Source organism: Callorhinus ursinus, unplaced genomic scaffold (genome assembly GCF_003265705.2).
Source record: "Callorhinus ursinus isolate GAN/ISIS: 27379988/994484 unplaced genomic scaffold, GSC_fseal_2.0 scaffold12, whole genome shotgun sequence".
Taxonomy (NCBI): Eukaryota; Metazoa; Chordata; class Mammalia; order Carnivora; family Otariidae; genus Callorhinus; species Callorhinus ursinus.
In genome coordinates, this window is record NW_027397074.1 from 35,041,557 (window position 1) to 35,054,882 (window position 13,326).

Genomic DNA, 13,326 nt, shown 5'->3' on the forward strand with positions numbered 1-13,326 from the left:
AAGATTCTATAAGATGCAGTTATTTTTTAAGTATTTTTGTTTGTTTTTAAATTGACTCTAAAATATCAGGAACTTTCCTGCTGCAATAATGCCCTAGGACATTGTGAATATGTGCATATGTAGAGAGACATAATCTTTTATGCATTTCACATTCGATTTTAAAAGGTCACTTTGAAAGGTATGAAGAGGTATTTGGTAACGCAAGAGAGAAAAGTCATTTTTTTCCCCGTTGAACATTTTAATCCCATAACAAGAGCTACTTCTGCTATAGAAGTGAGTATTCCATTATGAAAGCTCAAAACTGGAAACTCAGAAACATGGATGTAGAAGTTTGGGAGTTTTAAAGTAAACTCTATGTCATTTTAGAAATAAACTTGGAGGATATTGAACTATCTCAGATATGTATAAAATTTAATTCAGCATAAAATAAAGCACAACTAGAGCTCTGCCAGAAACGTTCTAATACACAATAAAAGCTTATTTACAAAAAACGTTTAAGTGTTATCTACTACCATTTTATTAAACATATTTGACACAGCATAGTCCAGATAGAGACTTCCTTTAGAATACAGTTTTTGTTGTTCCTGTGTTAGCTACCTGCCTTCCATACTAATATTTTACCCTTATTCTTACTAAAAAGTAGTGTTTAGGCAATTCTGATTGTTATGGGCTAAGAATAAGGGAAATAATTGGGGAAATTTCTCATCTTTTCTACCCAATGACGTCATGATGCAGATGAGGCAAAAAATTGGTCAAATGTATATCCAGTATGTATGTGTGTTTACATTTTACCCATTTAATAAGGACAAATGTTGCCTAGAAGCTAGTTTTCTCAAAGGCTTAATTCACATACTCTGTGTAAATTGGCCAAATACTATCTTTTACATGAAACTTTTATTAAGGAATTATGATTCCATTTCATTTATCTCTTCTGTCTAGTGTTGAAAGGGGAATTCTCAGAGGCTTGAGAAAGTAATTGTGCATTAGCCTTAAAAATGATTGAAAAGTTAAAAAGGAAGGAAAAGGAAAATGTATTCATCCATTCAGCAAATACCTGTTAAGGAACTACCTCTGTTGAGTTTCTAAGCACTGGAGAAAAAGTATTAAAAAGGATGGGATAACCTCATGAAATTTACTTATAATAAATATTTAAAGAGAGGATTTGATAATACAATCTATTGAGATTTTCTAGTATTGTTATGACTCCTTTCATTCATTCATTCCTTCATTCAGGCAATATCTGCCTCATGAGCACATCAAAACTTTTATTATGTAACCTAATCTCCCTTTCTTCATCCAATGTTACTTTTTTCCAATTTCTCAAAAGGAATATAAGTTTAAACATTAAAAGGACTTCGCTGTCATTGGAAAACAGAGTCAGGATTATCCGTTCTAGAATAATTCTTTCTTTTATTTTACTATTGCCATCCCAACCTTGATACTTTATTTTTAGTGTGGCTGAGGAAGACCAAGTGTGAGATTCAAGAGCAGAGCTTTGTCTATGAGTCTGAAACAGAGTTGGCAATGTTCTATGTGTCCTGGAGCATAATAAGCTATATCTATATGATGGCCATGTTTTACATGGTACTAGTGAGCATCATAATTATTCATTGACTTCTATTCATAGATTGTTCTTCTAGAGGAGGGAAATACTGCATGAGCTTTGTGGCCAGTCTTCCTGTTCAGACTCAGTATGCTTGGTGGAACATGTTTTTATTGGAAAGGCTGACAAAGGCTTCCATGACTTTCAGTCTTCAAATGATGAAAATTGAGGACCTTGTGGAAGATTTTAGGAAACCACTTACTTAATTGACTCTCTTTTCAAGGAAAATGTATTTCAAAGGATAATGGCCTAAGATTTGACTCAGCTTCAATGTAGATCAGAAATTCTTCAGGCTGAACTATATAGCTAATGCTCAATTACCTTAGCTTCTATTGAACCGTATTCTAAACACCTTCTTTTGTAACCATCACCTTGTGCCGAAGTCTATATTTTTAGCCTTTAAGCAGAGCTCAAGCCCTGTATTTAGACATCTGACTTGAAGACAAAAATTGCTCAGTGAGCAGAACAAATGTTCAGAAAATAACATTTCAAGGTTAGAGCTAGTGTCCTGAATAAAATTCCTTTTCTTCTTTTCCTCTCTGTTGAATATAACATAAATAATGTACCCTGACTGGCTTTCAAGATTAAAAATCAGAGAATAGCAGTGAACTTGAAGAAGGAAAGAGGGAGTAATTAAAAATTGAAGGGGCTTCGGTTGAACTATTGTTTGCCTGAAACTAAGTATATATTTTATTCCTGATTCAATAGGATTATGGATCTTAAAAGGATTTAAAAAATTGTATAGTAAAGCTTATAGAAAAAGGGCCCAAATGAGCATACAGCCACCTTAAAAAATACTGAAATGACACACGCACACACACACAGTCATTATAATATCCTTCTCAGAGTGGAGAGGAGAAAACTATGTAAATATTGTTTATAATTTCTTGTAGTAATTGTAGTTATCAATTTTTAACCATTTACAATGTGCTGGCCCTTTCTATAATTGATCTTACTTAATAGTCACAGCAATTCTGTGAAATAGGCATTATTAGCCCCATTTTATAAATGAGAAAATAAAGGCCCGAGCATTTAATAACATTTCTAAGACTATCGAGTTAGTGAGTGGTAGCATATTATGGATCTTTCCTAGGAAAATCCCAGAATGGTCCCTGAAACTCCCTAGTATTGGGAAATAAAAACAATTTAATTCTTAGGGGAATAGACAAGAGTGAAACAACATGATTATTATTGTTAAACAAGACATTGCAAGGTCCCCGGACCATTTCCAGAAAGGGAAGTCACGTATTTGCACTGAGGGAAAGTGATTATCACTCGGTGGAAACTACTTGAAAGGAATGCAGCTCATTTGGATTGTGTGTGACTTGGTGAGGGACTTAGCCCTTTGTATTCCACGAAGCAAAAGGATGTTGTAATTGCATTTCACAATGGGCCCATAACTAAATGGGTCTGGGCATTCCTTCCTTTTCGCTGCCTGGTGCAGGGTATAATCCTCATTTAGTACAACCCAGTCTCTATGTGAACAGCTAGAACCCAGGGCTGTTTTAACGATCGAAGTTTCTCAACCTTGGAACCAGGGCCCGAAAGAAATGTTGGAAATTCTGGGTGGTTTTTAGACACTGTATTTAGAAACAAACAAAGAACATGTGAAACTCTTTGACCCTTCTCTGATCTTTGGTGTTCTAATACGCAAAGTACACGTTAACCCAGCAGAGGGAGGCATTCCATAGTAGGGCATAGTAATAATGTAAGGAGAGAGAGAGTAAATCAAAGGTGAGTGAAAGATTTATTTTTAAACTTGGTGGAATACCAGGTTTATGTCGCAGAAAGTATAACAGCGGGCTATTATTTGTTGAACTGATTATCGTTCCTCTTTGCAGAATGGGTTTTCTCAGTACACATGGCCCAAATGGTATCTTAATTAATTCATTTAAAATTCTAAAGGTTAGCATTGCATTTTTATGCCGAGTGCTGTTCTAAAACAGAGATTTTTAAGTACTAAAATTTAATTGCATTTAGTTACTGAGTCATTGACTCTTTCAGAACTCTTGGAAGTTAACATCATTATTTATAGGTGGGAACATTCAGTCTAAGGAAATTCAATGATTTGTTCAAAGGGAAATAGTAGTAAATGGCAGAAGCAACCATCTAAGACTTTGGATTTTAGAAAAGTAGGAAAAACAGGCAAAGCAATGCCCCCCTTCAGTTTCTGTGTTTGTGAAGTATTCCACCCATCCCCCTACCCTAGGCAAAATGAGAGGTAGAAAAAACATTCGTGTGGGAGTTGGACACATTTCTGTTCAAACCTGTCTCATGTCACTAACTATACCACTTGGCCAATTTAACCAGCCTTCACTTTCGTAAGTGCTACTATCCTGTTTTGTATGTGAATAGAAAGAAGTCTGGGAGGTTACCACATCAACAATGGCTGTTTTTGTAGTGTGGATGATGAGGCAGTTTTTACTTCCGTCCTCATATATTTTTTCTATTATTTGATTTGACGCTATATTACTTGTATAGTAGTTAAAACTTCCCCTTTAAATTAAAAAATGTGAATTTTATTTAGTATTTACAAATAATATGCAAGATGCCAATTTAAACTTTTTTTTATCCCCATTAAACGATGGACAAATGATGGCTACATGAAGCATGAGACTCTGGGACCATTTCTATGTCATTTGTTCTGATTTTTGGCTCAGAAAACATGACCTCAATTATATACTCAATTGTGTGGGTTTTTTTTTCTTCCCAATTTTCTGTTATTTCATTTCCATCATAGTAACTGCAGAGAAGAAAAGCATGTTTTGTTCTCATTTGGAATCTAATTTATTTCATAATTTTCAAAAATTTTGTTTTTTAAGTTGTTTGTAATTTTAAGGCCACCACAGGTGAACTATCTGGATTCCAAAAAAAAAGACCAAAATAAAACAAAAAAAAACACAACCCTCTTTTTATATTCTAGACATGGGTTTTGTAGTCAGAATTATCTGTAGTCAGTTCTAGTCCTCCATTTACCAAATATGGTCAGTTTACCTAGTCTTTGGGAAAATTAGTCTCCTCATCTGTAAAATAGATGGAAGAAAACTTAACCCTCAGGATTATTGAAATAATTAAATGAGTTAAAATTTTCATGTGTTTGGTATTATGGAGACTAGATAAAGATGGATTTCTTTCTCAGTCACTTGATTTAAATTCAGCACTCACTGTTACTCTTGTCCCAGGTAAGAATTTGCTTATTCATTTTGCAATAAATTGGATGTAGATTTTAGCAGTCTGTTTTTAAGAGTAATTGAATCTTGTGGAGTACCTAAGATGACCAGCTGACACATTAACATAACATAACACATTAACATAAGGTTGATTTCACCCTAAATTGTTTGAGTTGCCAGGCAAGCTTCACTTTATCAAGGAATAAAATGAGAATTCCACAAAGCCAAAGTAACAATAAAATATGCTTTTGAAGCCAAAAGACCAAGTAAAGGTTGCTGTGATAATGGAGAAGATTCTGACATTCATGAAAAGTGCTGTACAATTTTTTGATGTCTTCAGATTTATGAAATATTTTTTTTCCTGATGCTCAAAGTAGAAAACTTGGTCAAAAAAAAAAGGCAAAAAGAAAAATACAAAATTTATCTACAATTATATCATCCAGAGAAAATATTCTTCGCATTCTGGGCTTTTAGTCTTTCTCTCTTGAATATATGGATACATTTTATGTGTAAGGTGTAAGGTTGTGAACGGAGTAAGTTTGTGTTCCAAGATGTGGATAATAATACATCCATGTTTTTGTATCTTTTTTACCGAATATTGTATTATAAATGTTTTTTAGCATCATTAAATATTTTCAATATCATGATTTGTGGAAGTTGTATTATAATCTGTCATGTAATTATACCATAATTTCTTTTATTATTCCCCTTATACTGGGCATATAGACAATTTGCAGGTATTCAACAATATTTTAAAATAACAGTGTAATGGAAATTCATTTACATAAATCACTATTTCACATTTTATTTTTTTTCTTTTAGAAATGATTCCTAGAAATAGAGTCACTCTCAAAGAGCATGAACTTTTAAAAAGATTCTTGATATACTGTGACAATTTTTTTCTCCAGGAAAGGTGTACCAACTTACATTCCTATCAGTAGTATATGAGAGTACTCTTCACATCATATGCTTATCATCATCTTATATTAGCCTTAACGGAAAGTAAAAATGTTAATCTTTCACAATCTGCATTTATTTGATTACTAGTGAAGTTGAATACTGTGTGTCATTTTTACTGAGAAATACACACACACACACACACACACACACATACACACACCCTCCCAGCAACATAAAAACATGTTGTATTCAATGGCAGTTTTAAAAATTTTGTTTGAATATATGTCAGTAAGCAAGATCTTGGCTAAAAATAATCACCTTAGCAGCAAATTTAGTCAAATGCTTAAAGCATTTTTAAAGAGACTGCATCTGGGATGATTTCCTCAGAAAGACATGCTGAGATTTTCATATCACCTTTTATGCTGGGCAAGTGGTAACTTTGTTGCATTTACCCTGGGTTCCCCAACAATGTCGAACTAGAAACTTTGAAACCTGCAAACATCTGCTTTTGTCATCAAAATTGAAAGACATAATTGAAAGGAAAGTTTTAGTTCACAAACTGTATAATTTTCTGGTTCTGTAGAATGGAAATGAATAAACTTGAAAATAAATTTAAGGACTGAAGCTCTAGTCAGCATATAGCTTAAGACTGGAGAAAGGGTGAATTTCCTTTTAGAGTAAGCACTGGCATGACTGTACTCTCTAACAAGAAAAAGTAACATTTCCAGAAATACGTATCATCATTTCCACACTAATTTTTATGATTCTAAAAGTTCCTTTCTATACAGCCTGGTGGTACATTTTTATAAGTTCCCCCCCAAATCAGTAGTGATTGCAGAAGTTTTAGTGTGTATATCTGGGCATTTTAAATGGTCTTCTTATGTATGACTTTTCAAGATCTTAGCTTATTCCTCGAGGATGTCATGTTTGGTCCCTAAGAGGATCAGCTTTGAAACATTTCCAATTTGGGAGAAAATAAGCTTTTATAGGAGTAAAATATGGCCCACATTTTCAACAGACTAAGGGATAAAACTGGCTTATAAAGAAGGCTTTTTAAATATTTTTTTTTATTTATTCCAGAGAGAGAGAGAGTAGGGGGAGGATCAGAGGGAGAGAGACAAGCAGACTCTGTGCTGAGTGTAGAGCCTGAGCTGAAACAAAGAGTCAGACTCTCAACTGACTGAGCCACCCAGCTGCCCAAGAAGAGGGGTTTTATAAAGTATTTCTTAAGCCTTATAAGGAGTTAATAAAATAATCTTATTGTATTCAAACACGACTCAGCTTCTGATCCTAATTTTGTAAATAGGAAAAAGGTAATTAAGTTATTAAGGCACCTTCATTTTAAAGGTTAACATTATTATTATTATTATTATTATTATTGTTATACTATTGTTTAGCTCATAGGGAAATTTATTTTTTTTTACTTTTTGAAAGCCCTAGATGTTTTTTAATCGACAGTTATTTGAGTGCTTTCTTTGTCATGCAGTCAGTCTTAGATCCTGGCCTGTGTGGGCTCTGGCTGTCTAATAAAGGAGATAAAGTAATGTCTGATTATCTGGAACACAAGGTAATGAATCCTATTATGTGAGTACATCCTTCTTCTGATTTTCAGACAGCTTAATTTTTATATCTGGTCTTTAGCCAGTGTTTGATATGGAGCAGAATTTAGTATTTGAGAGGAATTTCATTTGTTTGTACATTTTAACTGTGGTCCTTTCTGGCTGTGTTCAAAGAGCTTTTCATAGCTACTGTCTTCTAATGTTTTAAAACTAAGTAAACTTTCTATTGCTTATTTCTTATTGTAAAACCTTATGTGTTCATTTTAGAAAAAAATAGAAAATACTGAAAACTAAAAAGGAAAAGAAATAATACACACACACACACACACACACACACACACACACACACACACACACATATATATCAGTAGGGAATTCCTGTTAACATGTTGGCAGGTACTCCAGAGTCGATCCTATATAATTCATATATAATTGTTTTTACAAAATGAGATCAAAGTGCCTGCTTAATGTAACCTGCTTGTTACATTGAATATCATATCTTTCTGCATGACAAGACATAATTGAAAGGAAAGTTTTAGTTCACAAACTGTATCATCTTCTGGTTCTGCAGAAGATTATTTTGCTATTTTTTTTAATTGACAAAGTAGTTCATGTTAGAGATCATGTTAGCCTGCAGAAGATTTGTGTATGATCCTAAGAGTGTTACAAATCTTTTGAAATGAAATTTCACATAAAAATCTAGATGTCTAGGGGCACCTCGTGGCTCAGTTGGTTAAGCGTCTGCCTCTGGTTCAGGTTGTGGTCTTAAGGTTCTGGCATCCAGTCCCGCATTGGGCTCCCTGCTTGGTGGGGAGTCTGCTTCTCCCTCTCCCTCTGCCTGCTTGTGCTCTCCTTTTCTCTCTGTCAAATAAATAAATAAAATCTAAAAAAAAAGAAAAAAGAAAAAATCTAAATGTCTACTTTCTCTTGAAAGATGGAAGGCTCTGTACTACTCATAATCTGTAGGTCACAGTGGATAGGGCTGATGGTGGCCCACGTTAGCTGAGGCTTGTGCTCTTCATTTAATGTAATCCTTTCCTGCTTTCCTTACTTCTTGATGTTCCTGCCTGACTTCTGAAGCAACTGAGTTTGCTAAAGGTAGTGGATTATTTAGGGTGGTGGTTTTTAATGAGGTTGTCCTGGTCTCTGAGGCAAGGATTGGAAAATTGTGGGAACGTTTTTTGGATGCCACAATGTTCACAGAGCTTCTTGTATTTAGTGGGCCAGTCTCGTGGATGTGAGGGTTTTGTAATGTGAGGGACATTGCTACACCTGGAAAAATTTTTCTTGTGTCATGCATTTCAGTTATTTCTTTGGATAGTGGGTGAAACACCTGTTTATAATTATTTGAGCCTAAAAACAAAATCTGCATATCCAAAAACTGTTTTATTCCATTTTAGTGTACACAGAATTTTCTAGGACTCCAACTATCATATAATTTCATATTGTATTATTAGAAGCTCTATGATGCATTGTTCACTGTTTGGAAAATCATGTCACTGACAACAACATGGCTCATGGTATTTTAACCAACATACACAGCTCTATCAGTATGCATTTGTAGCTCCCTTGTTCAGTATTGAAAAAAGGAAAGTTCACGCTCCTTTAAAATCTTTTATGGATAAGGAAAAGTTCTCAGCTCCTGCAAGAGACTATTAATCATTTTTCATGTTTTCTTTATGTCTGTGGTCTGTAATTTGCCTTAGCATGTTATCTGGACTTCAGTTAATCTTATTTTTCCTTTTACTTAATCATGTGCTGATAAGTCCGGTTTATTGTTTCTTGTTTTATCACTAGATTTTATTCTCATGTGCACTCAACTGTCCAGTCTTTCACTTGCCTACCTTTCTTGTAAGACTGACTTCTTATTACATCTCTTCAATTTGGATTTACTCACTGGGTAGTAGGGCAAGCATTGGAGGACTTCTGCGACATGTAAATATTCATGCGTTGGAGTTCTTTATTGATTTTGAAAAATATACTGTATAGAGGTTGGATTTAGAATCTATGAGTTTCATTTTAGGTTAGCAAAAGAGCATTGCAAAATACTTGTTTTAAAGGTGGGGCTTTGTGCTTAATGTTCTGGGTGGGCATCAAGGATGTATCCAACTCCTGATTAGGCTTACAGTCTTCTAGAAAGATATTACATAGAAATAACCTATGGTTAGACTGAGAGGATGATGAAATATGCTCTAGGATTTTAGAGGGGGGCTGGTTGGTATGTTTGAATGGAGGAGGAAGGCTTCTGGAAGAGGCTGAGAAAGTTCGTCTGAATGTAGAAACCTCGGCGGCTCCTTCTTGAGAAGGAATGAGTGATTCTTTTTCATTTTTCTTTCCCTTCTTTTTGCTCAAGAGCTCTGTGTCTTTTCTTCTTCTTTCCTTGAAGCTACAGAAGCTACAGATGTAAGTGAGAGGGTCATGGGTGTGAAATGTTGATTTTAGGTATTTGCTCCTCCTCTTAAACTCAGACAGATCCGAAGATAGGACCTTGAGGGCTTAGAAATGTGCAGTTGTTGCTCTTCAAGGAAATTGTAGCTGGCATCTCAGAACAAGGCATGACTGATACTTCAATTCAGTCTAGTACGTTTTCTTAGCTCTAGTTAGAAAACAAACTTACAGAGGTGGAGAAGATATTCAATAGCTCTCCAAAGTTTTTCCTTTCCTTGTTTTATAGGTGAGTAGGGGGAATACTAAGAAAGGAGAAATGACAGTAATGAATTGCTAGCTTCCTTAGCTTGCCTTAGTTTACCAAATCTCACTCTTTTTGCAACACCATCACCACATGTGATTATATAAAGACTGCTAGAATTTCTCTGGAGGGACCGAAATTTTCACTTTCTTAGCCAATCAAAGGGAAGGATTAGTGAACTTCAATAATGTTTTGATTTTGAGAAATTCTTTTTCCTGATACAGTGGGACATATACTTCAGAGTGGGTACTCCAGATTTAATTCAAATGCCACACATTGAAATAGCTCAGAAAATTGTGTGATGCAGAGTTCTGGGGTGACCACGTTTTATATATTGCAACCTTTTGGAGTTGGATCATCATATTAGAATTATTTTATTTCATTAAAATCTGTCTTTAGGTTCTATATTTTCTTTTCATTTACTACAGACATTTACAGCTAGAAAATAGGTCAGAGCTTCTTCAGAAGGCATTTATTTAATTTTCCCTCATTCAGAGGCACAGGTCTGCTCCTTGGTCCTATGTTTTAATTGCTAACCTCCAGAGGAAGAGAATTGTCTGAGCCAGGGCCCCAAGTTGTGGAAGTTTCTATATCCGGTAAACTGGCTCCATTCCAGGGCAGAAAATTTATCAACAAATGAAACACCAGCTACTTCCCACACGTCCTCTGATTGCATTAAAAAAATCACTCCCCTTCCCACCCAGCTGAGAGTGTGCTTAGAGTATGGAGCTGACAGACATTCTCTCTCTTCCTCCTCCTCATTTTGTAAAATAGCTGGTTTCTGTAGTCTGTTAGGCTTCTTATTAATAGTAATGAAATGTTCATTCATTAACTGTCTCATGCCTACGAACTAGATATTGTCACTCTCTTTCCCCTCAAGTTAGACTGTTTTTATAAAGTCGTTCTGTAGCAGAGAAGTGAGCTCGAAAACTGATTTTGGGTCTGTAGCATCAGGTACTATTTAACCAGTGGGAGGGACTGATAAAATTAGCAAGTTGACTAACCACTTCCCTTCCTTGTGGCTCTTTAATATTATAACGGATACAGAAAAGTTCAGAAGGACTGGGCTAGTTTTCGAAACCACAGCACACTTTGGCAAAGAGGGAATGTACAACAGAACGGGTAAGTTTCTTTCTTTTAATCTTTTAGGAGAACTGTAAAAATGATAAAGGGGTGGAAGTTTTTAAGTTTTATTATGCAAATAGTCTTCCATAGTTTGTAGGTTGTGGAGAGATAAACCTGTTGCGAGGAGGGGGACGCAAAAGGTTTTCCGATCAGCAGCAGGAGCTCCAGGAACAGCAAACGTGAGCGTGGGCAGAAGGTTCAACTCTTAGAGTATCTTCACTGTCCCACATAGGTCAGAGTAAAACACTCAGGAGGGAGGATTCTTGTACTAGTATAATTTTGGATAGATAATTCCTGCACTCTCAGTTCTTGCAATCTAGACTTCGTAATTGTCAGTAGAGTCATTGAGTAATTGAACCCAAATGTCCCTCTGGATCCTGAAATGGCTTAAGATCTTCAGTTATCTTGCCTGTGGTTTAAATTGGTATTGCTTTTAACTTTCTATTATGGAAAATCTCAAATACAAGCAGAAGTAGAGTGCACAGTGCATAGATTGCCCGTGCCCTGTCACACAGCTTCAAGAGTTAGGGACTCAGGGTCCACGTTGTTTCATGCACACCTCTGTGGCATGAACCCACTTTAGTCAAGTAGGGTTGCAATATTTTAAATGTGCCAATTCTGAACATTAAATAAAAGAGGTCTAGAATCTCCTCAAGGCTCCCATCAGTTCAGTAATATAAGTTTTAGAGAAATATCATTACAGAAAATTGAATTATGAGTCAGAAAAAGCGAGTTGAACTTCCCAGTCATTTGGCCAATGGGAATGGGATTAGGAGATAGTAGTGAAGATTGTGGACTCTGGGGCTAGACTGCTTTGGGTCAAATTTTGGTTCCATGCAATCCAGTGTTTTTGAGAAAATGTCCTCATCTTTCTATACCTTGGTTTCTCACCTGAGAAATGAAGATAAATGATAGTATTGATTTTTTTGAGGTTAGGAGACAATGAGACCATCTGCATGTAAAGACTTGGCAAAGTGCTCAGAAAGTGCTACTGACTGAGCATTTCCTATGTGCCTGGCATGGCACTGGGTGGTTTTCTCATTTAATACCCTTCATGTTCCTATGTGAAATTTAGTGTTACTGTGTTCACTTTATGGATGAGGAAACTGGGGCGCGGAGAGATGAACCAACTCGCCTTTGATTACCCAGCTAAGAAACGACAGCCAGGATTTTGTTTCAGATCTGTCTGACTTAATCACTTCTTAGAGTACTTGTCCCTGAGAAATCAGTTTATTCATACATATGCAGTCAAAATGCATACACGAATTTGCTCTTAGCCTTCCCAAGGTGAAAGTCATCAGTGTTCCTTTAAAGCAAACTGAATGGAAAAGCTTTTGTCTAGCAATAGATTTCCCACAGTGAAGTTTTCATAATGCCTAATTATAAGCTGGAAATTTGTCAGAAATCTTGACAAATAAAGAGGCTGGTGGGGTTAGCACTCTAAGGGAGTAAATGTTGAACCAAGAGGGAAAAAAAAGAAATGCTCTTTTAGTAAATTAACCATGCCTCACTGGCGGATTTAGTTTTTAAGGCCATTTGTGTCTCTTGAGTTTTTGTAAACGATGGGCGAAATTCATCTGCGTCAATTTTCAAGAACGTGCAGCCCTGTTGTAAAACAAATGATAAACACTGATGCACTGCCGAAATAAAGATTGACTGAATCTTCTGGGAGGTGCTGAAGAGAACTGGGTCATGCACAGTCAGACATTTTAGAAACCTGGGATTGACTTTCAGTGCTCTTTCTTTTAGATTACTGGTACAACTGTAAAAATAGAACCAAATGTGTGAATGAAGGAAGAGGTTAATTTCATAACTTTGGAGAATTTTTTTTTCCCCTCCAGGGGAGTAATGGTGTTTTGAAAAAATTTTCCTTTCCTGAAAGGGACACTGGTTGGAATTTCCAGCTAAAAATGAGAACATCAGATATAAAATAATTGACTTCTCTTATCTGGCAATCGGGGTGCATTCAGCAATCTTTCATCTTTATTTTTCCTTCATTGGCCACAGAACTTTTGTCATCTTGATAGGATCAGCCAAGCTTTACTTATTAAAACATTGGAAGAGATTTGAAATCCTGCTATCTTTTTGCAGAGAAAGTAGGGGGTAAATGGAGTTGGGACTGCTGGCGGGGGAGGGAGTAAAGTTGGAAAGATCGTAGTTATAAAGCATCCTTGGGTTCTTAAATGTTTGAGAAAGTGAAGAGGCTAGTTAGTACTGGTGACTGCAAACCATTTTTTGCGGAATTGTTCTATCACTGTGTTCTCTTTTCTCTAGTGTCTT

The 13,326-nt window shown here is 35.7% G+C and overlaps 1 protein-coding gene across 4 annotated transcripts in view; it reads left to right on the top strand.

Moving 5' to 3' along the window:
- Positions 1-10,642: 10,642 nt before the first annotated feature.
- LOC112824959 (histone deacetylase 9) overlaps positions 10,643-13,326 on the top strand; it is a 636,385-nt gene continuing 633,701 nt past the window's right edge. For all 4 annotated transcript variants that reach the window (XM_073898929.1, XM_073898933.1, XM_073898930.1 and 1 more), the window contains exon 1: positions 10,643-11,043. In XM_073898929.1, the coding sequence (XP_073755030.1) occupies positions 11,028-11,043 (16 nt within the window). In that variant the 5' untranslated portion in view covers positions 10,643-11,027. The remainder of the gene's footprint in view (positions 11,044-13,326) is intronic.